Source organism: Spermophilus citellus, assembly GCF_964194105.1.
Source record: "Spermophilus citellus genome assembly, chromosome: 1".
NCBI lineage: Eukaryota > Metazoa > Chordata > Mammalia > Rodentia > Sciuridae > Spermophilus > Spermophilus citellus.
In genome coordinates this window covers 114,779,683-114,803,267 of record NC_138182.1, presented here as the reverse complement: position 1 = coordinate 114,803,267, position 23,585 = coordinate 114,779,683, and the positions used below count along the sequence as shown (strand labels likewise).

Genomic DNA, 23,585 nt, shown 5'->3' with positions numbered 1-23,585 from the left:
GAATTGCATATACCCCACCTCTCCCCCATTTTTTTCTTTATTTCTTTCTTACTTCCCTTTTCCTTCTCTTATTTCTCTTTTCTTCCTTGTTATTTTTTTTCTTTTTTTTTAATTCGTATTCTCTCTATCCCACTTTCAATCTCCTAACTTTTGCTATCTATACATAGGGTAACAATCTAAATAGATAGGAGGTTGAGTCTATACATTCTTCCATAAATTACCAGTCTAGTGGTTAGAGTACTCCAAAGGTGCTAAGTTAGTTTAACCTCATACCCTCACTCCTTTCCCTCTAAGTATAACATCCTTCGTCTGAAATTAAGTTTTCTATATGGCACCAGATATGGTACGCCTTTTATGAAACTAATGAATATATTCTTAAGTAATAATTAAAACCAATATCTATAGTCTTAGAATCTAACTATAAATGTGTTAATAATGAAAACTTGTGCTTAGATAATGTACTGTTGATATTGGGATCTGTTAACATTGTCTTTCTCCGCAAAAGAGGGATTTTGGAGCTATACAAGAACAATACAAATATATAAGGGGAAAAACATTAGCACACCAGTTTCACAAAGCTAGAAAGAATCATGAGCAGTATGAAAAGACAAGGAAAGAAAGGACCACAAACAATACAGGTCAATTCAACATTAGATGAGGTAATATCTGCAGCTGATGGAATGTCAGACAAAGAGTTCAGGATATACATGCTTCAGATGATCTGGAGTCTCAAGGAAGACATTATACATCAAATTCAGACAATGAAAAATCACTTTGACAATGAATTACATAAATAAATCCAAGAAGCAAAAGATCAACTCTATAGGGAGATAGAGGATATAAAAAACAAACAAACAGAAATCCTGGAAATGCAGGAAACAATAAACCAAATTAAAAACTCAAATGAGAGTATTACCAGCAGAGTAGAACACTTAGAAAATAGAACTTCAGACAATGAAGACAAAGTTTTTCAACTTGAAAAAAACATAGACAGCTCAGCGAGAATGTTAAGAAATCATGAGCAGAACATCCAAGAATTATGGGATAACATCAAGAAACCAAACCTAAGAGTTATTGGGATACAAGAGGGTACAGAGGTCCAAACCAAGGGAATGAGCAATCTATTCAATGAAATAATACTAAAAAACTTCCCAGACTTAAAGAATGAAAAAGAAATCAAAATACTAGAAGCCTACAGGACACCAAATGTACAAAATCACAAGAGATCCACACCAAGACACATAATAATGAAGATGCCCAACATACAGAATAAGGAGAGAATCTTAAAAGCCACAAGAGAGGGCTGGGGATGTGGCTCAAGCGGTACCGCACTCGCCTGGCATGCGTGCGGCCCGGGTTCGATCCTCAGCACCACATACCAACAAAGATGTTGTGTCCGCCGAGAACTAAAAAATAAATATTAAAAAAAAATTCTCTCTCTCTCTCTCCCTCTATCACTCTCTCTTTAAAAAAAAAAAAATCCACAAGAGAGAGGAAGCAGATTACATTTAGGGATAAACCAATCAGGATAACTGCTGATCTTTCAACACAGACTCTGAAAGCTAGAAGATCCTGGAACAACATATTTCAAACGCTGAAAGAAAAAGGGTTTCAACCAAGAATCATGTATCCAGTAAAATTAAGCTTCAGGATTGAAGATGAAATAAAAATCTTCCACGATAAACAAAAGTTAAAAGAATTTGCAGCTAGAAAACCAGCTCTTCAAAACATCCTTGGCAAAACATTACAGGAAGAGGAAATGAAAAATAACAATGAAAACCAACAGCAGGAGGTAGTACAGTAAAGGAAAAATTAAGCATAGAGGAAAAACAAATCATGTTAACTATCATACATAATCAAATACGGCTGGAAATACAAACCATATCTCAATAGTAACCCTAAATGTTAATGGCTTAAATGCACCAATCAAAAGACATAGGCTAGTAGAATGGATTAAAAAAAAGATCCAACAATATGCTGCCTACAGGAGACTCATCTGATAAGAAAAGACATACACAGACTGAAGGTGAAAGGTTGGGAAAAATCATATCACTCATACGGACCCCGGAAGCAAGTAGGGGTGTCCATACTTGTATCAAATAAAATAGACTTCAAGCCAAAGTTAATCAAAAGGGATAAACAAGGACACTACATACTGCTCAAGGGAACCATACACCAACAAGACTTGATGATCATTAATATATATGCCCCAAACAATGGTGCAGCTACGTTCATCAAACAAACTCTTCTCAAGTTCAAGAGTCTAATAGACCACAACACAATAATCATGGGAGATTTTAACACACCTCTCTCACCAATGGACAGATCTTCCAAACAAAAGTTGAATAAAGAAACCATACAGCTCAATAATACAATCAATAATTTAGACTTAATTGATATATACAGAATATACCACCCAACATCAAGTGGATACACTTTCTTCTCAGCAGCACATGGATCCTTCTCAAAAATAGACCATATATTATGTCACAGGGCAAATCTTAGCAATTACAAAGGAGTTGAGATACTACCATGCATTTTATCTGATCATAATGGAATGAAATTGGAAATCAGTAATAAATTGAGAAAGGAAAAATCCTACATTACATGGAGATTAAACAATATGCTACTGAATGAACAAAGGGTTACAGAAGACATCAAAGAGGAAATTAAAAAATTCTTGGAGGTAAACGAAAACTCAGACACAACATATCGAAATCTCTGGGACACTATGAAAGCAGTACTAAGAAAAAAATTCATTTCATGGAGTTCATTCCTTAAAAGAAAGAAAAGCCAACAAATAAATGACCTCACACTACACCTCGAAGCCTTAGAAAAAGAAGAACAAATCAGCAGCAAATACAGTAGAAGGCAAGAAATAATTAAAATTAGAGCTGAAATCAATGAAATCGAAACAAAAGAAACAATTGAAAAAATTGACAAAACTAAAAGTTGGTTCTTCGAAAAAATAAATAAGATTGATAGACCACTAGCCACGCTAATAAAGAGAAGAAGAGAGAGAACCCAAATTACTAGCTTACGGGATGAAAAAGGCAACATCACAACAGACAATTCAGAAATACAGAAGATAATTAGAAATTATTTTGAAACGCTATACTCTAACAAAATAGAAGATAGTGATGGCATCGATAAATTCCTTAAGACATATGAACTACCCAGATTGAGTCAGGAAGATATAAACAACCTAAACAGACCAAGATCAAGTGAGGAAATAGAAGAAGCCATCAAAAGACTACCAACTAAGAAAATCCCAGGACCGGATGGATATACAGCAGAGTTTTACAAGAACTTTAAAGAAGAACTAATACCAATACTCCACAATCTATTTCAGGAGATAGAAAAAGAGGGAGAACTTCCAAATTCATTCTATGAGGCCAATATAACCCTGATTCCCAAACCAGATAAAGACACCTCAAAGAAAGAAAACTACAGACCAATATCCCGAATGAGTTTAGATGCAAAAATCTTCAATAAAATTCTGGCAAATCGGATACAAAAACACATCAAAAAGATTGTGCACCATGATCAAGTAGGATTCATCCCTGGGATGCAAGGCTGGTTCAATATATGGAAATCAATAAACATTATTCACCACATCAATAGACTTAAAGATAAGAACCATATGATCATCTCGATAGACACAGAAAAAGCATTTGACAAAGCACAGCATCCGTTTATGTTCAAAACATTAGAAAAACTAGGGATAACAGGAACTTACCTCAACATTGTAAAAGCTATCTATGCTAAGCCTCAGGCTAGCATCATTCTAAATGGAGAAAAACTGAAGGCATTCCCTCTAAAATCTGGAACAAGACAGGGATGCCCTCTATCACCACTTCTATTCAATATAGTTCTCGAAATACTGGCCAGAGCAATTAGACAGACAAAAGAAATTAAAGGCATTAAGATAGGAAAAGAAGAACTTAAATTATCACTATTTGCGGATGATATGATCCTATACCGAGAAGACACATAAGGGTCTACAAAGAAACTACTAGAGCTAATAAATGAATTCAGCAAAGTGGCAGGATATAAAATCAACACGCATAAATCAAAGGCATTCCTGTATATCAGCAACAAATCTTCTGAACTGGAAATGAGGAAAACCACCCCATTCACAATATCCTCAAAAAAAAATAAAATACTTGGGAATCAACCTAACAAAAGAGGTGAAAGATTTATACAATGAAAACTACAGAACCCTAAAGAGAGAAATAGAAGAAGATCCTAGAAGATGGAAAAATATACCCTGTTCATGGATAGGCAGAACTAACATCATCAAAATGGCGATATTACCAAAAGTTCTCTATAGGTTCAATGCAATGCCAATCAAAATCCCAAGGGCATTTCTTATAGAAATAGATAAAGCAATCATGAAATTCATATGGAAAAATAAAAGACCCAGAATAGCAAAAGCAATTCTAAGCAGGAAGTATGAATCAAGAGGTATAGCGATACCAGATTTCAAACTGTACTACAGAGCAATAGTAACAAAAACAGCATGGTACTGGTACCAAAACAGGCGGGTGGACCAATGGTATAGAATAGAGGACACAGAGACCAATCCACAAAATTACAACTATCTTATATTCGATAAAGGGGCTAAAAGCATGCAATGGAGGAAGGATAGCATCTTCAACAAATGGTGCTGGGAAAACTGGAAATCCATATGCAACAAAATGAAACTGAATCCCCTTCTCTCGCCATGCACAAAAGTTAACTCAAAATGGATCAAGGAGCTTGATATCAAATCAGAGACTATGCGTCTAATAGAAGAAAAGGTTGGCTCCGATCTACATATTGTGGGGTCAGGCTCCAAATTCCTTAATAGGACACCCATAGCACAAGAGTTAATAACTAGAATCAACAAATGGGACTTACTTAAACTAAAAAGTTTTTTTCTCAGCAAGAGAAACAATAAGAGAGGTAAACAGGGAGCCTACATCAAGGGAACAAATGTTTACTCCTCACACTTCAGATAGAGCCCTAATATCCAGAGTATACAAAGAACTCAAAAACTTAAACAATAAGAAAACAAATAACTCAATCAACAAATGGGCCAAAGACCTGAACAGACACTTCTCAGAGGAGGACATACAATCAATCAACAAGTACATGAAAAAATGCTCACCATCTCTAGCAGTCAGAGAAATGCAAATCAAAACCACCCTAAGATACCATCTCACTCCAGTAAGATTGGCAGCCATTATGAAGTCAAACAACAACAAGTGCTGGCGAGGATTCGGGGAAAAGGGTACTCTTGTACATTGCTGGTGGGACTGCAAATTGGTGTAGCCAATATGGAAAGCAGTATGGAGATTCCTGGGAAAGCTGGGAATGGAACCACCATTTGACCCTGCTATTGCCCTTCTCGGACTATTCCCTGAAGACCTTGAAAGAGCATGCTACAGGGATACTGCCACATCGATGTTCATAGCAGCACAATTCACAATAGCTAGACTGTGGAACCAACCCTGATGCCCCTCAATAGATGAATGGATAAAAAAAATGTGGCATTTATACACAATGGAGTACTATGCAGCACTAAAAATGACAAAATCATGGAATTTGCAGGGAAATGGATGGCATTAGAGCAGATTATGCTAAGTGAAGCTAGCCAATCCCTAAAAACAAATGCCAAATGTCTTCTTTGATATAAGGAGAGCAACTAAAAACAGCAGGGAGGAAGAGCATGAGAAAAAGATTAACATTAAACAGGGAGGAGGGGTGGGAGGGAAAGTGAGAGAGAATGGAAATTGCATGGAAATGGAAGGAGACCCTCATTGTTATACAAAATTACATATAAGAGGATGTGAGGGGAAAGGGAAAAAAAGAAGGGAGAGAAATGAATTACAGTAGATGGGGTAGAGAGAAAAGATGGGAGGGGGGCGAGGGGGGATAGTAGAGGATAGGAAAGGTAGCAGAATACAAGAGTCACTAGTATGGCAAGATGTAAAAACGTGGATTTGTAACTGATGTGATTCTGCAATCTGTATACGGGGTAAAAATGGGAGTTCATAACCCACTTGAATCAAATGTATGAAATATGATATGTCAAGAGCTTTGTAATGTTTTGAACAACCAATTAAAAAATATGACGCCAAACTGAAGGGGGCGCTCCACTCTGACTAACTCGCTTTTAGAGAGTAGAGTGTCTGACGCTGGCCAGCAATAAAGGTTTAATTAGAATGGCAATGTGTGGTCTGAGAGTTATTTGAGGGTCTCGGTATCGGTATAACAATGCTTTACCACTGAGCTACCTCCTCAGCTCCCTCCCCCTTTTTTTGACACAGGTTATTAGAAATAGCGGGGTACCACAAGGAATTAAACATGTGCTTAGAAGTATCTGGACAAGGCAAAATTTACTTCTGCTGAAGGGTGTGCTTCCAAAGAAAATCCAGCCAGCAATTGCGCCTGGGTGGGCAGTCCATCTGCTTTTATTCCTAACACAGTGCTCCCCTTTGCCCTGATAAGAACTTGGGATCACAATCTACATGACTGGCTAATTTTAAAATTGGGGTGGCAAAAGGGAAGGGTATAGTTAAAATGGCTACAAGTGGATCTTACATCCCAATTAAGGCAAAATACTACATTTTGAAAATGCACCACCAAACTTTCTAATCCTCACAGGGGCTTGACAAATTTCTAAAACTTGACTGTAATTTTCAATGCTTCTGCATCAGCCTCCCAAATTGTTGAGAATACAGGAATGCAAAACTGTGCCTAGCTAAAAATGAATTTATATGATATTACCTGTAGTACTTTTCATTTATGATACTGTTGTGATAATAGGAGCAAATGTGACTCCATTTTTGTTTTATGACTTCATCCTGTAAAACAACCATGCCAAATAGAAGAGTCATGACTGTGGCAAGATGTTCTTTTCCTTTTGCTATAGAAACCTTTAAGAACACAAAACTACCTAATGGGGTATTGTTTCTGTAACTAGGGTAACGGGCCTCTGTTTCTGTAACTGGGGTGACTGGGCTAACTGTGATTGGTTAAGCTTCCCTCCACTTGACTGCACTGTTCCGCTTCTGTAACCTGGCTTGCTTGCATTGATTATATCCCTTTTGCAGTTTTCAGGCTTATAAGGAGTGCCCTTGCAATTGTTCGGGGCTGATCAGGGGAACAGCTTAATGTTCTGGTCAGCCGCCACTGGTGTGCTTCAATAAAGGCTTGATTCGATTATACGTGAGTGGTCTGGAAGTCAGTTTATGAAACCCTGGGACAAAGCTTTAACTATAATACTGTATCTGCACAAACTACCTTGGTTTTATTTTTCTAGTCAACAAAGTCCTTTAATGACTTCTTGAAATGCCCCTCAAAACTATCAAATGATTCTTGTGCTATATATATCTGATGTCCAAAGTCTAGTTTGTTTCAATTAAATGTAAAACCTTATTCGCTAGAAAAATATTTTTTTCTTTTGGCAGTAAATGTAGATCTAAAATGTCATTGTACCTTTTTTTACCCTTCAGGATTTATATAATTTTAAATGTCTTTTTATTTTCTGCATTAAGTTACTAAAGGGCTAAGGAAAGTATTAAAGATGGTCCCTGTTCATGTGCCTGTGGTGACCTTGATGGGACCATCTACTAAAGGCTGCCTTCTCAGTGGGTTGGGCTCACTGGCTGGCTCTAGAGCACTGAGTCATTCACCTATCTCAAGGTTGTCACTTCCTAGCTTCAGGGGTCTGGCCAGTTTTGGGGGGATCAGTATGTCCCTCAGGCTGTTGTTAGAACAGAGCTGCCTTTGCTGTAACTGGTATTAAGGAGCCCCACTGGGAATCAGACTTTGGAGTTTTACCCACTGCAAAGGTTAATTTGAACTGTCAACTTGATTAGATTAAGAGATGCCAGGGATTAAGAGCATTATTGGTATGTCAAGAGGGTGTGTCTAGGAACGATTGCATGTGGGATAGTCAACTGAAATGGGTAGCATCGTACAGTGGGCTGGAGGCTTGGATGGAATAAAAGTTGGAAGAACAAGGACGCAGCCGCAGATGCAAGCTCAACTCTTGAACGGGTTCTTGATTGCTGCTGTCTGAGGATATTGGATTCTCACTCTCCCAAAGCAGATTTTGTCAGTGGTTCTTCAGAAGCCTTTGGTCTCAGACCAGGGCAGCACCTGGTTCCTCTTGTGCTGGGGCTTCAGCCTCTTGGACTGCTCACCTACTGGTTCTTCCGCTTGCAGACGACCATCGTGGACTATCCAGCTTCTGGTGGAGAAAGCCAACCTAATAAGTCCCCCTTTTATAATTATACTTCCTTGTCGCATCTACCCGCCAGCAGGAATGACGACAACAACAGGATTCTTCTTTAACACGCTTTATTGGGAGCATCCATTAGGTATAGATGAGAGGAAAGACCCCGAGCCCGAAAAAACCACCCCTTATATACTTCAACTGCAGCCCTGCTCGTACACCATTGGACAAAGAGCGCATAGCAACACAGCAGCAGCCAATAGAATGATAGACCCAGCACTTGCACACAAGGCAAGAGACACACAGTTCCAGCTTGTGCAAAACAACAAGCACTTCTTGAAAACAGTTTGTTCCAGGAGCTGGACAATTGATACATTCCATTCTAGGGAGTGGCTGAAAACAAAGAACTGGGTCTCAGCCCAAGAATTAGGCTCACGCCCACACAAGGCAGCACAGCAAAATAGCTCACCACAGTTCCCCCTTTTTAGTTTTGTTCGAGCCATTTGAAATTCTCCCGATCCAGGAAGTGTCCTCATGATGACCCCTCCGATCAAGGGTGGCATTCAAAGGCCAAACAAGGAAGTCACCTTTCTGAGTGCAATGGGCAACATTTACCCTTCAGAGTGCAAAGGCTGTCTTCCTAAGACATGGAAGCCTTCCAAGGTGCAATGACAACAAGGTCACTTGGTGTGCAAAGGCCATCCACATCAAAACAGGGGTTTTAGGATTTTGCCAAGCTGGCTAGCCAAATTTGTGGGGAGGCCCCAGGTTCCAGTGCAGCAAGCGCCTGAACTACCTTGACTCTATCACTCTGCTGCGTGCGTCGTATACGACAAATCATCCAAAGGCATAAGACAAGGCCACAAAGAAGCATAGCACCAAATAACCCAACCCCTACCCACTCTTTAAAGTAGGAAAATATAGAAGAAGCCCAGGAGGCGAAGTCTGCAACAGAAAGAGGTTCCACGCGTGTTCCATTTAAGTTGGCAATCTGAGACAGCAGTTCTTGAGTGAGTCGCTCTCCTTCCTGGGTCCAGTTTCCCTGTAAAAATCTAGACAATCTATTACTCTGTTCCACGGAAGCAGTCATTTTGTAATATAAAGGAGTAACACACACATACTTATAATGAGATACACATCCTAACTGAGTAATTTTATAAACTTCCTCTACTTGTTCTTGTATTATATCTACTCTTTGATTAAGCAAGTAGATACCAGCAGTAAGATGTCTATTGATTTCTTCCACCGTAGTTAAGGCTTTAGCTGTTTGATCTACTACACTATTAATGACTTGAGCTGTTTGTACCTGAGAGGCCATAGCTATGGCTGCAGTGGTAGCTGCTGCAGCAGACGCCACAATAGCTGTAACTATAGCAGCTGTAATGCCGAAATCTCTCCTTTCCCTGACCAACTGTACCAGGGGAAAAGAACTAGGATCGGCCTCAACTGGCATGGGCACAAAGGTCGGAACCTTTACCACCAAAGCCAATGACAAGGAAGTATTCCAACACTGGGTTAAATAACACTCTTTTACAGTACAATTAACTATAGTAGAATTGTCAGTATGATTAACAAGTAAGAACATGAATGGCGGCTGAACGCATATTTCAGCAGCAGGAAAAGAAATATTATAGAATTCTTCATTGATAGTGATTTTTGATAAGTATTTTTTGATCCCAAATTGACATGCATTTCCAGAAACATTTTTAATCCAATGAACTCCCTCGTTTAAATAGGCTATAGCGGAGAAGTCTGTTCCCGCTCCCACCTCATTATATAATACCCAAGAGTACCAAGGCCATCCTGCCAGATTTGTCCTAGTAGAATTTCCACTAATATTAAAAGAAAACCCCCTGAGGGGAGGGGACAATTGGAACCCCGGGGCAACTTGTTTTTCTGGAACCAGAGGACTCTGACAAGGAGTAAACTCTGGCGGAAAGGAATAATCGGGTGAACATTGTGGCCCAGGTCTCATTTTGGTAGCATTTGGTGTCCCCCAAAATTTTTGAAGCTGCTTGAAGCATTCGGGCGACAAAATCTGAAAATGGCTCAGCTGGGCCCTGTATGACTTTTGTAAGATTCCCTGTTGTTTCACCTCTATTGGGGAGAGCCTTCCAGGCACGTAAGGCCAAAATATTAATTTGTTGATATACTACTAATGGATAAACATTTTGATTTTGGGCCCACTGACCTGTCCCGGTCAGCATCTCCACATCCCAGGCTTGTTGACCATCAGCCGCATTCGCATGAGCCTGTTGTATAGTGGCATCCAAGTATAATGCCTTAAAATCAAGATATTGTCCCATGGAGAGACAAGCCTTTGCTAAATGATACCAATCCATTGGTGCCATAGCATTAAGATATAAGCGTTCAAGCAATGCAATTGTAAAAGATGCTGTGACACCATTAGTCCTGACAGATTCAGCTATGTCTTTAACTAATTTATAAGGAATGGGCTCAAAATATCTCTGTCCCTGTGCATCCTCAAAGACAGGATATGCACCAACAGGATATGCCCCCTCCTCCTCCAGCTTCCTCCAAGTACTGCGTTTTATGAAGCCACAAGCTCCACCTGGAGCAGTGGGTGGAGACCCTTTACGTGGCAACAGTTGTTTAGCTACAGAATATGCCGGAGGCTTCGGAGGAAGAAGGACGGCGGCCATTGCCGCGTCATAGCGGCCATGCTCATATTCAGCCACCATTTTCTCTAAGCTTTGTTCTTCTTCTGGGGTAAAGCCTTCTGACTCACCTTCCGACTCAGACTCATCTGAATCAACTATCTTTAATTTACGGAAGGCAGATAAATCTGGATAGAGTTTCGGGCGTGCTCCTAACGCTGGAGTCACGTCCTTTTGTTCCTTGAGTGCACTTTCACTTAACTTTGCATTAGATCCCCTTTTCTGTTTTGTTTCATGTCTTTCTTGCTTAGATTCCTCTGACTCTGACCCAGTATCCTGATGCTCCACCAAAATCTCCTGTCCCCTTTTAGTGGTTTCAGGAAAACAGACTGATATTGACCCATGATAGAGCACTATACTAAGCCAGAGCCACCGGATCAGGGGATTACTTACCGGTGCCACCGCTCCGCGTGTAAAGTTCTGAATCCTCCCGCAAAATATCGGGGGTCCCCTCGTAGCCGACAGATGACAATTCCCGGGATTTCGGCACCACTTGTCGCGTCTACCCGCCAGCAGGAATGACGACAACAACAGGATTCTTCTTTAACACGCTTTATTGGGAGCATCCACTAGGTATTGTTGAGAGAAAGGACCTTGAGCCCGAAAAAACCACCCCTTATATACTTCAACTGCAGCCCTGCTCATACACCATTGGACAAAGAGCGCATAGCAACACAGCAGCAGCCAATAGAATGATAGACCCAGCACTTGCACACAAGGCAAGAGACACCCAGTTCCAGCTTGTGCAAAACAACAAGCACTTCTTGAAAACAGTTTGTTCCAGGAGCTGGACAATTGATACATTCCATTCTAGGGAGTGGCTGAAAACAAAGAACTGGGTCTCAGCCCAAGAATTAGGCTCACGCCCACACAAGGCAGCACAGCAAAATAGCTCACCACACTTCCTGTTGATTCTGTCCCTCTAGAGAACCCTAACAAACCCATAGAGAGGATGCTCTGCCCAGGACTGCCCAATGTGGACCTAAAAAGCTACTCCCCAGCTATATGACTGAATTTTTTTTTTTTTTTTGTACCAGGGATTGAACCCAGGGGCACTTAACCACTGAGCCACATCCCCCAATATTTTATGGAGATGGGATTTCACTAAGTTGCTTAGGACCTAAGTCGTTGAGGCTGGCTTTGAACTAATGATCCTCCTGCCTCATTCTCCTGAGTTTCAAGGATTATAGGTGTGCACCTCCAAGCTCAGCTCCTTGAAAGATTTTTAAGGTTTTCTAGATGTCTCTTCTTTCAATAACTAGGCTTAAAAAGTAAGTATTGGACTTAAATAACTGGTTCAAAGCAAAGTTCTTCAACCCCCAGTTTGCAAAGACCCCCAGTGTATTGTTTTCCAGTTCCAAAGACAGAAGTTAGAGGGCTGAACCCGAGGGTTTGGACTGTTAATGAGACAGGGATTTAGGGTGTATAGAGAGATATTGAGTCTTGAAGGAAACGCCCATGAGCCTTTGAGACACAGAAAGCACAGTGGGAAACGTCGAAGGACATGCACTGGCCCATACCCTTGTAAAACGAGGAAATGCACTGGCATGGACTTGTACAGCTCCACCTGCCTCTGCCTCTTGTCCAGCCCCAAGCACAAGCCCCCTATACATATGAACACCTGCACCAATAGGTTCGTGTCTCTCCCTCTGCAGAGCCTGCCCTCTCCCTCAGGGGGAAGTTTCTTTGCTTTACCCAAAGACATCTCTCTTTTGAGACTGAGGCTGTTCTTGAAGAGCACCTGCTTTCCTAAAGACACCTCCATTTACACCTTGGACTGGTGTGTGCTTAAATTCTTTTCCATCCTGGGGTCCTGAGTCACCCGCCCCATCTCTCTGGGAGCTCCTCAAACATTCTCTGAAGACATCTCTTCTCCCAACATAACTCTGGCTCGCTTTATGAATAAAGTCCTTGCTGCTCTGCCACCATGACTTACTTTTAAAAGGACATATTTCGTTCTCTTTCTCCCCCTCCCTGATCTCAGGAAAACAGGATTACCTTTCCTCCCCATTCTAGACAGTTATCTGTCCTTGCACACCCACCACAGGAAAACAAGTAATTCAGACTTGGGGAGACACCAGAAGATCTCAGAAAAGACTCTCATATTAACAAGTAAATTGCAACTCTGGACAGAACACCTGGAATTTAGCTTCCGAATCACCTCTTTAACAGGCCCCTGCTCCCCTTCTGATGGGCAGAATCACAGCCTCTGTGCTGCTCCTTTGCTATTAGAGCAATAAAACTTTTTTCATTTTCTCAAAGCCTTGTCCCAGTGCTGCGCCCCTCCCCTGACTCAGGCAATGGCAAGGCCCTACTGAGGTGGATGGCGCAAGGCATCCATCCTCTGGAGGAGCGCAGTATGTTTCTGGGAATGGGCTGGTTTGTTTTTGTATTCCTTTACTAAGTATAGTTGTGACTTCTCGTATGACCATTAAGTATGAAGGAAAAAACATGAATTTCCCAATTAATGCAACTACTTCTAAGAATAGATCTGTTTGCTCTAAACACAATGATTCAGCTGTGGAGCGTAAATTGTTAATATCTAATGAAAAACTCCCTGTATTCCTGTCAAGGAAGTTTTTGAGAAATTAAATTAAAATCTAGAGAAGAAAAATTAATGTTAAGAAGACAGATTAGTGCTTAGTACTGGGCAACTTGTTCTTGTTCCTGTGCACAATGGTTTGTGCTCTTACTCTTGTTTGATTAAAATTAATAACAAGTCAACCACTTGCCGTAACCATGGTACCGGTTCCAGTCAGTAAGTCAAGAAAGAATAGTCAAGGTATAGGCCAATAGTTTGGGACATTTCTTTGAATATTTTGTTTCTTTGAATAATGATTTCTGTTTTGTAACCACAAAGTACTGTGAGCCTGCCAAAATGAAAAGTATATATGATCAACTTCACAAGTAAAGATTGGGATCAACACCTTCACTTTGGTGTCTGTGTTGTTTCTCCACCCCTCTTTCGCCAACTCCTCACCATCCGTTAGTCTCCTGAGACCCCCTGTTGGAGCTGGTCTCCAACATCCCAGTTATTGGATTGGCACGGGGACAAGGATTGAGCTTTTGGTAACACCACCACATTGATTTAGGTATTTCTGGGGCGGCAGGCCAGGACAAAACAGAGGGCTACACAGCATCCACAGGAAGGGGAACCCCCAGCATGGGCTGCATGTCCATGGACAGGTGGATTTCTGCAGATGTTGAGAATATTCCTTCATTTTACAACCAAGTTGCTCTGTGATGACGATCCCCTAAAGCCTGAAGATAAGGCTAAGTGGCCGGCTCCCATCTCCACTTTCTTCTCACATTCCTTGGAGTCATCACACCTTCCTGGCAATGATAGAGTTTGCCCCCCAAATGTAAACTGTATGCCAGAACACACCTATTTTGTACAAATGAACATAACTGGCATGGAAATTTCTGGGGGAAAATTGTTGAGGAAATAAAGAATATCTTTTGGCTAAGAGTAATACAGAAAATGGTTTTCACCTTTCTGCTTTGCTTAATATTTTAGCTCTAGAGGAACTTGGAGTAACTTTTTTTTTTTTTTTTGTACCAGAGATTGAACTCCAAGAAATTCAACCACTGAGCCACATTCCCAGTAGTCCTATTTTGTATTTTATTTAGAGACAGGGTCTCACTGAGATGCTTAGGGTCTCACTTTTGCTGAAGCTGGCTTTGAATTTGGGATCCTCCTGCCTCAGCCTCCCAAGCTGCTGGGATTACAGACATGCCCTACCATGCCCGGCAACCTTAGAGTAATTTAAATAGCATTTATAGGGAGGATCCAGCAGCATGGCATTGCCCACAATGATGACACAGCAAACTGACACTGTTGTAAATGGAAACTATTAAAGCAATGTGATACATCTTTCATAAAAACATGTAAATATTCTTAGAAAGGGTGATTAAGGAAAAATGTATATATAATGCACAGATAAGAAATCAGAATCTCATACTTCATATTTAAAACTATAAGGATTTTTAAAAATACTGATCTGCTTTAGCAAAGTTTACAAAGAAATGGTTTAAAGAACAAAGATTTTATTAATTTCTTAAACATTTATTTTTTAGTTATAGGTGGACACAATTTGTTTAGTTTTATGTGGTGCTGAGGATTGAACACAGGGCCTTGAACGTGCTAGGTGAGTGTTCTACCACTGAGCCACAACCCCAGCCCAAGAACAAAGATTTTATCATAACAATTTCCTGTTTTCTGCTGATAAGTTTTTGATTGGTTATGAAAATTAAGTCCTTAGCTAGGTTTAATTCAAACATTTGTCCTAAAGTCTCTTTTTGGTTTATAACTCTGGTTGAATGAACTATTTTCACAATGAAACTATTGATATATTCTAAAGCTTTAAAATCTGATAGTCCATTCTTGTAATATCCCAGTGGCTCAGGAGGCTGAGGCAAGAGGATTGCAAGTTCAAACCCAGCCTCATCAGCGAGCCCTTGAGCAACTCTGCAAGACCCTGTCTCAAAATAAAACACAAAAAAGGACTTGGGATAAGGCTCAGTAGATAAGCACGCTGGGTTCAATCCCTTGTACTACTAATAATAGTAATTTAAAAATCTGATAGTCTACATATAATGCTGTAAATGAAGGTCATTGTTATGCTGTACATCTGCAACATCAGCCCAGAAGCTCAAGGGTTAAAAGCATGGGTCCTGGGGCTGGGGATGTAGCTCAGTTGGTAGAGTGGCTTCGCTTGCACAAGGCCCTGGGTTCAAACCCCAGCACTACCGTGGGGGGGGGGGGCAGGTTAGGCAGCTACTGGATCCTAAGGGCTCTGACCTTAGCACTGGATTAATCCACTGATGGATTAATCTGAAAACTGGATGAAGAACTGGGAGGTCGGACCTAGTTAGAGGAAGGAAGTAGGTCACTGGGGGAGCCCTGGAAAGCCCCTTCCACTCTGCTTTCCTGCCACCATGTTCCTGCAATGGGCTTGGCTGACTGAGGTCCTCTGAACTGTGAACCCAAACAAATCTTGCCTCCCAAGTTGTTCTTGTCAGGCAATTTGATCAGTGATGAAAAAGCCAACAGAGGTAACTAAATTGTCCTGCTGTGTCTTGCTCTTTGTGTAATAGGACTTTATGCATTATTCACAGTCATCTTAAGTACCATCAGTCATGTCTATAGTTTAGAGGCATCTTTTGTTTTGTCCATCTTCCACCTCAAGAATTTAAAGATTTTAATGACTAGCTTTTTTTCAGGTTTTCTCAGTTATACTGTTTACACAATCTAGTTTGAAAATGTAAGACATGATAATGTGTGTACATGTATGCAGAAACACATTATGTTCCTAACTGGTATATAAGCATTAATTCCTATAGTCTACATTCAAAATTTTTATAGTTCTGTGGAATATACCTTTTAAAAAACACCCTAAAGATATTATAAAATGTGATGATGAGCTTTCTGCCCAAATGGCAACGCCTTGGTTTGCATACTCTAGCTAACACTCTCTAATGCAAATCTCCGACAGAATGATTTTTAAAGACAAATTGGGTTTTATTTGATTAGATAAAACTGATACAGCTAAAAAAAAAAGTTTTATCAGTTCAAATTCAGCACAAGAACTTGACTTGCTTTGCTGTTAATGCTTCCCTGTTGCACCTGCTGGTGACAAGACGGAGCTTGTAGTGCCAGTTATGACAGTGTTTTCCCTACTTGTGAGCAAATGGCCTAAAGGTACCAAGCACGTAACTGCACTTGTACTCCTAACACTGTACACGTGCCTCCTGGGGTAGAGGCATGAGGCCTGGGCTGAGTTTCAGCAGCACCTTTGTGGTACCCCTGAGGTGGGACCTCTTTCCTGTGGACAGTCAGGGCAGGTAGGCAGGATGGTGGGGCTCTGAAGCCCGCCTTCCTGATGGCAATCACTCCTCCCCATTTTCAGTGCACCTGAGTGTGGCCACTCTGCAGGGTGCCCATGAGTGCAATGCTCCAAGCCTCTGAAAACGTGTCAACAGGAAGACCACAGTCAAGGGTTACCACAGGGGAAAAAAGGGTAATTTCCAGTGTCAGGCCCTGCAGTAAGGCCTCTATTCATCCCAACCATGAAGCCCCAGACTCAGCTTTTGGGAACTTGGGTTTGGGCAAAGCTCCTTTCTATTGGTAGAAAGATCTGCAATCCCTCAGACTCAGCATTGGCAGTGTGGTCAGGCCATCCTAGGTAGCTGGGAAGGTGCTGGCTGGGGCCTCATGTGACACACAAGGCACTTACTATATGATAATTTATTGGACAAAACAAGTCCCTGCTCTCCTGGGCTTCCATTCTAGATGAGGCTCATCCAATCCCACTGGACATCACAGCAGGTGGTGTCTAAGATGTGTTCTGCTGCCCTCTTGGGCAGACACATCCTTCCCAGTTCTGATGGGAACACCTGAGATTGTAAGAGGCTGTGTTACAAGGGAGGGGCTGAGGCTTAGCAGAGCTGGGGGTCCCAGGTACCCTGTGGAGTGAGTTGGGGCTCTGGGGGGCCCTGTGAGTCCATTCCATTCCAGCCCCATGTACACACATGTGTCTGGGCCAAGGCCAAGGCCCAGAGAGAGCAACTGGGTCACACTGATCTCACTCCTCTGCCCTCAGGTATGCCCAGCACTCCCAAGAAAAGCACCAGGAAAGAGATCAGAGTGGACAACAGGTGGCCAGACACAGGGTATTGGAGGGCCACGTGGGCCAGGTCGGGTGGCTTGCCTATTCCCCTTCTCCATGCACAGAGAGCACCTACCATTTGTAGTGCATGATAAACAGAGCCAGCACCACCCCGCCAGGGCCCAGAACAGAGGACTGTATCAGGCTCCTGGACTACCAGAGGCAGCCATGGAGAGGTGTTCCCTCAGCTCCTGCTCTGTTTGCAGCCCAACCCTACCAGGGCAGTCTGTGGGCGGGACTGGGCAGGCACCACAGCCCAGGCCTCTCAGAGGTGCTATGGAAAAGGAAAGCCCTCCTCCTGCATCACATCCTCCACTCTGGGCACCTGGCTGGGCCAGTGCCTGGTTTCTCAGCCACCTAACCCTTTGCCTCTGGACATGGTGAATGATGACCAGCTCAAGAAGCTGGCTTCAACCTGTCACACAGTGCCCAACTCCTGGCCTAGCTGGAGATGGGAGCCCCTGAAGCACAGCCAAAGGGTAAGGCTGGAATGGAGGGAGGCTTGCTGCATGTGTCCCAGGAATCAGGGGATGGGATGGGCCAGGTTAGAAAGGGGAGACCCTAAGGCAGACAGATGGGACACTCATCACTTAGCAGCCCAGGCTTCACTAGGGGGCGCTGGGAGATCCATGGAAACCTGCTCACATGGCCACCATCCAAGTTCCTGGCAGACTTTGCTACAGGCAAGTTGGAGGGATACCCCCAGCCTATCTCAGAGTATTGTGCTCTCATTGTGGCTGGGCCTCCCCAGAGACCCATAGTCAGGACCTTGGGGAGATGGCCACATCAGACCTTCCAGGAGGTTGCTTCTGCTCAGCAAGATCACACCCCAGGCCATAAAGATGAGGATGGCTTATATTCCAAGAAGGTCCTGGAGGAGAAGGCTACCCTGTGCTGGTGCCCCCATGCGACCTCCCATAGGAACTACAGGGTGGTAATAGCAGCCACAGCATCCTGTAGCTGACGCAGCAGCTCCTCAGGCCCTGGGGAAAATGTGCTGGTGTCCACTCTCTGGAAGTCAGGGTGTGTGACCACAGAGGCCAGCACCTCTGCAAGACGGCCAACATCAAATGCAGCCTGCTGGAAGCCCAGCCCTAGGCCTATGTTTTCCTCTTGAGCTGCTTCCGACCCCTGCCCTAGGACAAGAAGTCTCCTCTCAGCGATGACCTTGAGGAAGTGGTAAAATTCTTCAAAATTGATCCCTGAGCAGGATCTCATGATGACCTAGGCCACAGAGGAAAGGACAGTGAGCTTGTGGTCACAGCCATGTCTGCACAGCACCCTAACAAGCAGTTCTCAGGGAGTAACACAGTAGCCATGAGGCACAGATGCTGAGGCCAGACGGTGACTGATGGACTCTGAGTCATGCAACCTGGCCCTGGTGTCTGCCCCAGCCCCCAGACTGAGCCCATATGGGCACCCACCTGGCAGTGGTGATGCCAGTCAGGCATGGAGTCCCTCCACTCATGGACCTCCTGCTGTACAGCCCGGAGCTCCTGCTGCAGGAAGTGCCACATGTTGGCCAGGTTGCAGCCATTGACCCAGTTGTGGTTGATGGAAATGGTGTCATCCTGGAGGGCAGGAGCAGGCTGGCTGAGCCCACAGCAGAGGCAATGTCCCATAGCCCATATCAGGCCCTGGGCAGGGGGCCTCAACATGCCTATTCAGCCGGGAAAGGCCACTCCCAACTCCAGGCAGCATCAGCACAGCAAGGGTTTGAGGAGCGCACTCCTCAGGGCAGGAATTGGGCAGGGAATGGAACCAGGGGCTGGGACCTCTGCAGCTTCATCCATAGCATGGGGTGCTCTGCTGCCTTTCTGTGGAAAAGCAGCTAGACAAGAACCAGGTGGGCAGAGGGCTGGGCTGCCTAAGCCCACCTTACCAGATTGTGCACTTGGTGGTGCCACCCACTGGGCACAAACACCACTTCGCCAGCCTCCTGTGTGACTTCGAGAGGTGGGCTGCTGTGCTGGAGCATAGGGTGCAGGCGTGTGTCCAAGAGTTTGGGGGAAGTCACATCATAGGGCAGGCTACCATGGCAGTCTCGCAGCGCCTCCTCCTGCCCCGGTGGGAAGAATAACCACTTCTTCCTCCCGCAGATGTTGGCGGACCAGCTGAAGGAGCGGAAGATGTCAGCATGGAAGGGTGACCTGTGGCAAGAGCTCACTGTTGGTGCCTTGCAGTTTCCAGGGTTGGCCTTGCTTCTGATGAGCTTCCAAGCAGAGTGGGGCAGCCACAGCTCTGACTCAGCCTTACCAGGTGCCCGGGGGCCCTGCATAGACGAAGCGGTAGTCATCCACATCCAGGGCATCCCAGAACTCATTCAGCCAGTCGGAGGAGAAGTACACAGGCAAGGTGAACACGTCCCCCAAGTCCTCTGCAGATGAGTCCCTGTGGAGAGCCAAGAGGCTGAAGAGTCCCAGTCTTCCTGGATCTACTGGACAGTGATAGCCCTGAGAAACCTGACTTGAACCCCTCAAACTGCTGAGCCCAGAACTGCAAGGTGGAAGTTGGCTTTGGGGGTGGCCTGTGACAAAGCACAACTGACCCATACAAGCAGTGGGCACTCTCCCTCAGACCCAGAGCTCTGGTGTGTGCCTGTGCTGGGAGTTCTGGTGCTGTGTGGGCATCCTCCCAACTCCTGAATTGGGGGCCCTCTTTCACTTTTCACCAGTACCAGCAGACCACATTTTGCCTAGTAGATTCTAAGTGGCAGGCCCAGGCAGAAGGGCTATCCATGGACCCTCTCAACCCATCAATGGGCCCTAGAGAAGGCACAGCCCAATCAACACTGTGCTGGAAAAAACTTCTGGACTCAAGCGCACATAACTGCTGGTCAGATGATGACAGAGCAGGGCATGCGCAGCAACAACGACATACAGGTCCCAAAACACACAAGGGTCCCTCTGCCTAGCATGCCTCTGAGCTTCCAGCAAAGTCTGCTCATCCACAAAGATCCTGCTCAGGTGTCTCTCCCTGTGTCCTCCTGACTGTACGACCCCATGTCTTCCTCTGCCCTTTTTGTTTGGACCTGTCAGATAAAATTCAGGAAAGTCAAAAGTTGAATTCCAAATACACAATTAACAATTTTCTAGCATACGTATGTCACATGCAATATTTGAGAAACACTTAGCAAATGATCAAGACCCATCTGTTTACCTAGTACCTCAAGCATAGTGCACAACCACGCCTGGGTCTGTGTCTGTCTGCACTGCTGGTTCAAGCGATGCCTGTGGGCCAGGACCAGCCTCTGGCTGAACCTGGCCCACTCTCCAAGCAAGCAGCAGAGTGATGGGGTGAGTTGGGCCTGGTGCTTCTCGTGACCTGGTGGGAACTGCAAGGGCCTCACTCCATTGCTCTGAGCTTTAGTTTGCACAAAGTGACCCAGGAATTTGTTCCCAGGTTCATTCAACATTACCTGAGCCCCACAATGTACCCACTGCTGAGGGTATGAGCATAACAGCCTTTTCTTGTGAAAGGCATACCCAGCAAGGGACACAAAATCCCAGGACCACCTTGGAGAGGAATGTATATGCTTCCCAGAGTGAACACTGTGTGTCTGGGTCTTGGGGTGGGTTAAGCTTTTCAGATGAATTATAGATGCCTCTCAGCTTACAATGGGCTCATATTCTCATATGTCCATGTTGAAAATACCATAAATTAAAAATACATTAATACGGTATGCTTGGCATGTGCAAAACCCTGGATTCAATCCCCAGCACCAAGTAACAACAACAACAACAACAACAAAACAATATCATTAATTGAACAAACATCATTGCTGAGTAACACAGCACACTGGAGACACTGTAGAATGATGAGTGCTCTCTATTGGAATGGTGAAGCTTACTGGGAACTATGGATCAGACCACATACTGTTAGCCTGGGGAAAGGAGAGTCCATTCTCTTTAATTTCTATTGAATGCAGATCACTCTTGCCCAAGGCTAAAAATCCTATCAGGGCTGGGGTTATAGCTCAGTTGGTAGAGTGCTTGCCTTGAATGCAGAAGGTCCTGGGTTTGATCCCCAGCACTACAAAAAAAAAAAAAAAAAAAAAAAAAATCTGTCATCTGTACATAGCGCCTGGAGGCTGGGGTGGGGGTCATTTTTAAGGTGAGGTAGGCCTCCTCCTTTGGAGAGACCAGCAAGGAGGCAGGAAGACATTAAAGACCATTGCATATTCCAGGTAGAGACCTGGCCTCCTCACTGGGGTAGAGAAAATGCCAGTCCCAAGGGATCCTCTTAAGAAAGCTGGGAAAATAATAAAGAAAAGGGATGAGACCACAGCCCACCTGTGCCCACAAAAAGCCCATGTTCCTTGTGGTGGCCAGTACTGCACAGGCCTGGTGAGGAGCTGACCTTCCCACCACATTGGAGACATAGGCTGGAACTCTGCTGGAGCAGCAGGCACCAGGTCAAAAAGGCCTTGGGAGGCATAGTTCTAGGGAGGTGCCCCATGGCCAGCATCCCCCTTACCTGCACAGGTGCCAGTCCTTGAGATAGAGGCAGCCCCGGGGTGAGGAGCAGCCCCCCTGGACATACTCCAGCCAGTAGCTGATATACTCGTGGAGGGGCATGTGCTCTTTGGGGTTCGAGTTGTACTCCTGGACCCCACAGTTGGCAACTGGTACAACCACATCTCCTGAAGTGAGACAGCGAGTCAGACTTGGCTGCGAGTTCTGAACGCAGGCCACCCTCCAAACCAGCTGCAGGAGAATTCCCCAGGAGACCAGACTCCATTCCCTCCCTACCCTCCACGATGCCTTTCTGTAGTTCAGCTGAGCTCCCATGTCTCCTTCTCTGTCCTGGATCTCCCTGGGGGCCTGAGCTCCATCCTGGCTTTCTTTGCTTGTCTGGTGTGGGCTGTTCCTGTGCCCTCTGGGTTCTGGACACCTTATTGCCCCACCCACCTGAGCTGTGGTCTGGAACACATCCTGTATCCTCCCCCACCTCAGTAGGGTGTCCCTGGGCCCGGTGTGCGGTAGGAGCTCTGTCCTGGCCCTCCCTGTGTCCCGGGCTGTCCCTGGGTCTGGCCCTCCCTGTGTCCCCGGCTGTCCCTGGGTCTGGCCCTGTTAGACCAGGATGCAAGAAAAGACCACTGACTCCAATTAAAATCAAATTAAAGCAAGCTTATTATTTCGACCAGCCGGGCTGTCTTGCCCATCAAAATCGTGGGAGCCAAGGACAGCGGGGATGCTTCTTTGCAGCCCAGTTTTATAGCCCAAAAAGTTACACAAAGGAGGGTTACAGATAACAACACTCTGAGGAGCATAACACAAGTTTACATTTTTGCTGGCCCCGGCATCAAAATTTATGGGGATCTTAGAGACTCAGAGAGGGTCCTTATCCGGCCAGGGAAGGCCAGAATTTATGAGGCGTCACTAAGATTTAGGAAAGGGTTGTTATCTGGTCAGGGAAAACCCGACATGGGTGAGTTCAGGGCACGAGCAGGCATTCCAATCAGCTTTAAAACATCAACTAATGGCCAGGCCATACAGACATCCTAATATTTTTACAGAAAACAGAAATGAATCCTTCATAACTTGTGACAAGCAGGCTTCTGATCTAATGAGAGAACTAGGCTAGGTATACCAGCCCTTCCTGTGTCCCCGGCTGTCCTGGGTCTGGCCCTCCCTGTGTCCCCGGCTGTCCCGGGTCTGGCCCTCCCTGTGTCCCCGGCTGTCCCGGGTCTGGCTCTCCCTGTGTCCCCGGCGCTCTTCCTCACCGTACTTCTGCAGCAAGTACTCGAAGTCGGGCTTCCCCTCGGGCGTCACCCAGCGCCGCCGGCTGCCCCAGTTCTCGGTGAAGGCGCTGGAGAACACGCAGGGCCGGTTGGGCAGCAGGAATGCCTTCACGAAGTCGGCGTAGGAGAAGGTGGCGGGTTCCTTGATGAAGGCCACTCCGCTCGGCGCCTGCCCGCCGCCGCCATAGAGCTGGCCCCCGAGGTCCCGGAAGTGCTGCTCGGCAAAGGCGCGCGTCTCGCGGTCCATCGGCCGCGGCGGAGGTCCAGGC

At 44.7% G+C, this 23,585-nt stretch overlaps 2 protein-coding genes and 1 long non-coding RNA gene across 11 annotated transcripts in view; 1 reads left to right on the top strand and 2 right to left on the bottom strand.

Annotated features, from left to right (window-relative positions):
• The window catches only part of LOC308644461 (uncharacterized protein), an 82,164-nt gene extending 62,354 nt beyond the window's left edge, over positions 1 to 19,810 (top strand). Inside the window, exon 6 of the transcript XR_014021011.1 lies at positions 19,673 to 19,810. The gene's annotated coding sequence lies outside the window, so the exon portion shown is untranslated. The remainder of the gene's footprint in view (positions 1 to 19,672) is intronic.
• Positions 8,336 to 11,472, bottom strand: LOC308642732. The gene is made up of 2 exons (XR_014020625.1): positions 11,299 to 11,472; positions 8,336 to 9,279 (listed from the first exon to the last, which is right to left on the bottom strand). It is a non-coding gene; the product is annotated as an uncharacterized lncRNA (long non-coding RNA).
• On the bottom strand, positions 16,406 to 23,565 carry JMJD4 (jumonji domain containing 4). Of its 9 annotated transcripts, none has more exons than XM_081285840.1 (8): positions 23,299 to 23,433; positions 22,050 to 22,215; positions 21,570 to 21,605; positions 20,454 to 20,604; positions 19,830 to 19,964; positions 19,456 to 19,723; positions 18,998 to 19,144; positions 16,406 to 18,797 (listed from the first exon to the last, which is right to left on the bottom strand). In XM_081285840.1, the coding sequence occupies exons 2-8, from the start codon at positions 22,210 to 22,212 to the stop codon at positions 18,498 to 18,500; spliced, it is 1,200 nt and encodes a 399-aa protein (XP_081141966.1). In that variant the 5' UTR covers positions 22,213 to 22,215; positions 23,299 to 23,433; the 3' UTR covers positions 16,406 to 18,497. The 9 variants fall into 9 exon arrangements, with proteins under 9 accessions (XP_081141966.1, XP_081141968.1, XP_081141961.1 ...); XM_081285842.1 differs by having other exon boundaries at positions 20,493 to 20,604; XM_081285835.1 differs by lacking the exon at positions 20,454 to 20,604 and having other exon boundaries at positions 23,299 to 23,565.
• Positions 23,566 to 23,585: the final 20 nt, after the last annotated feature.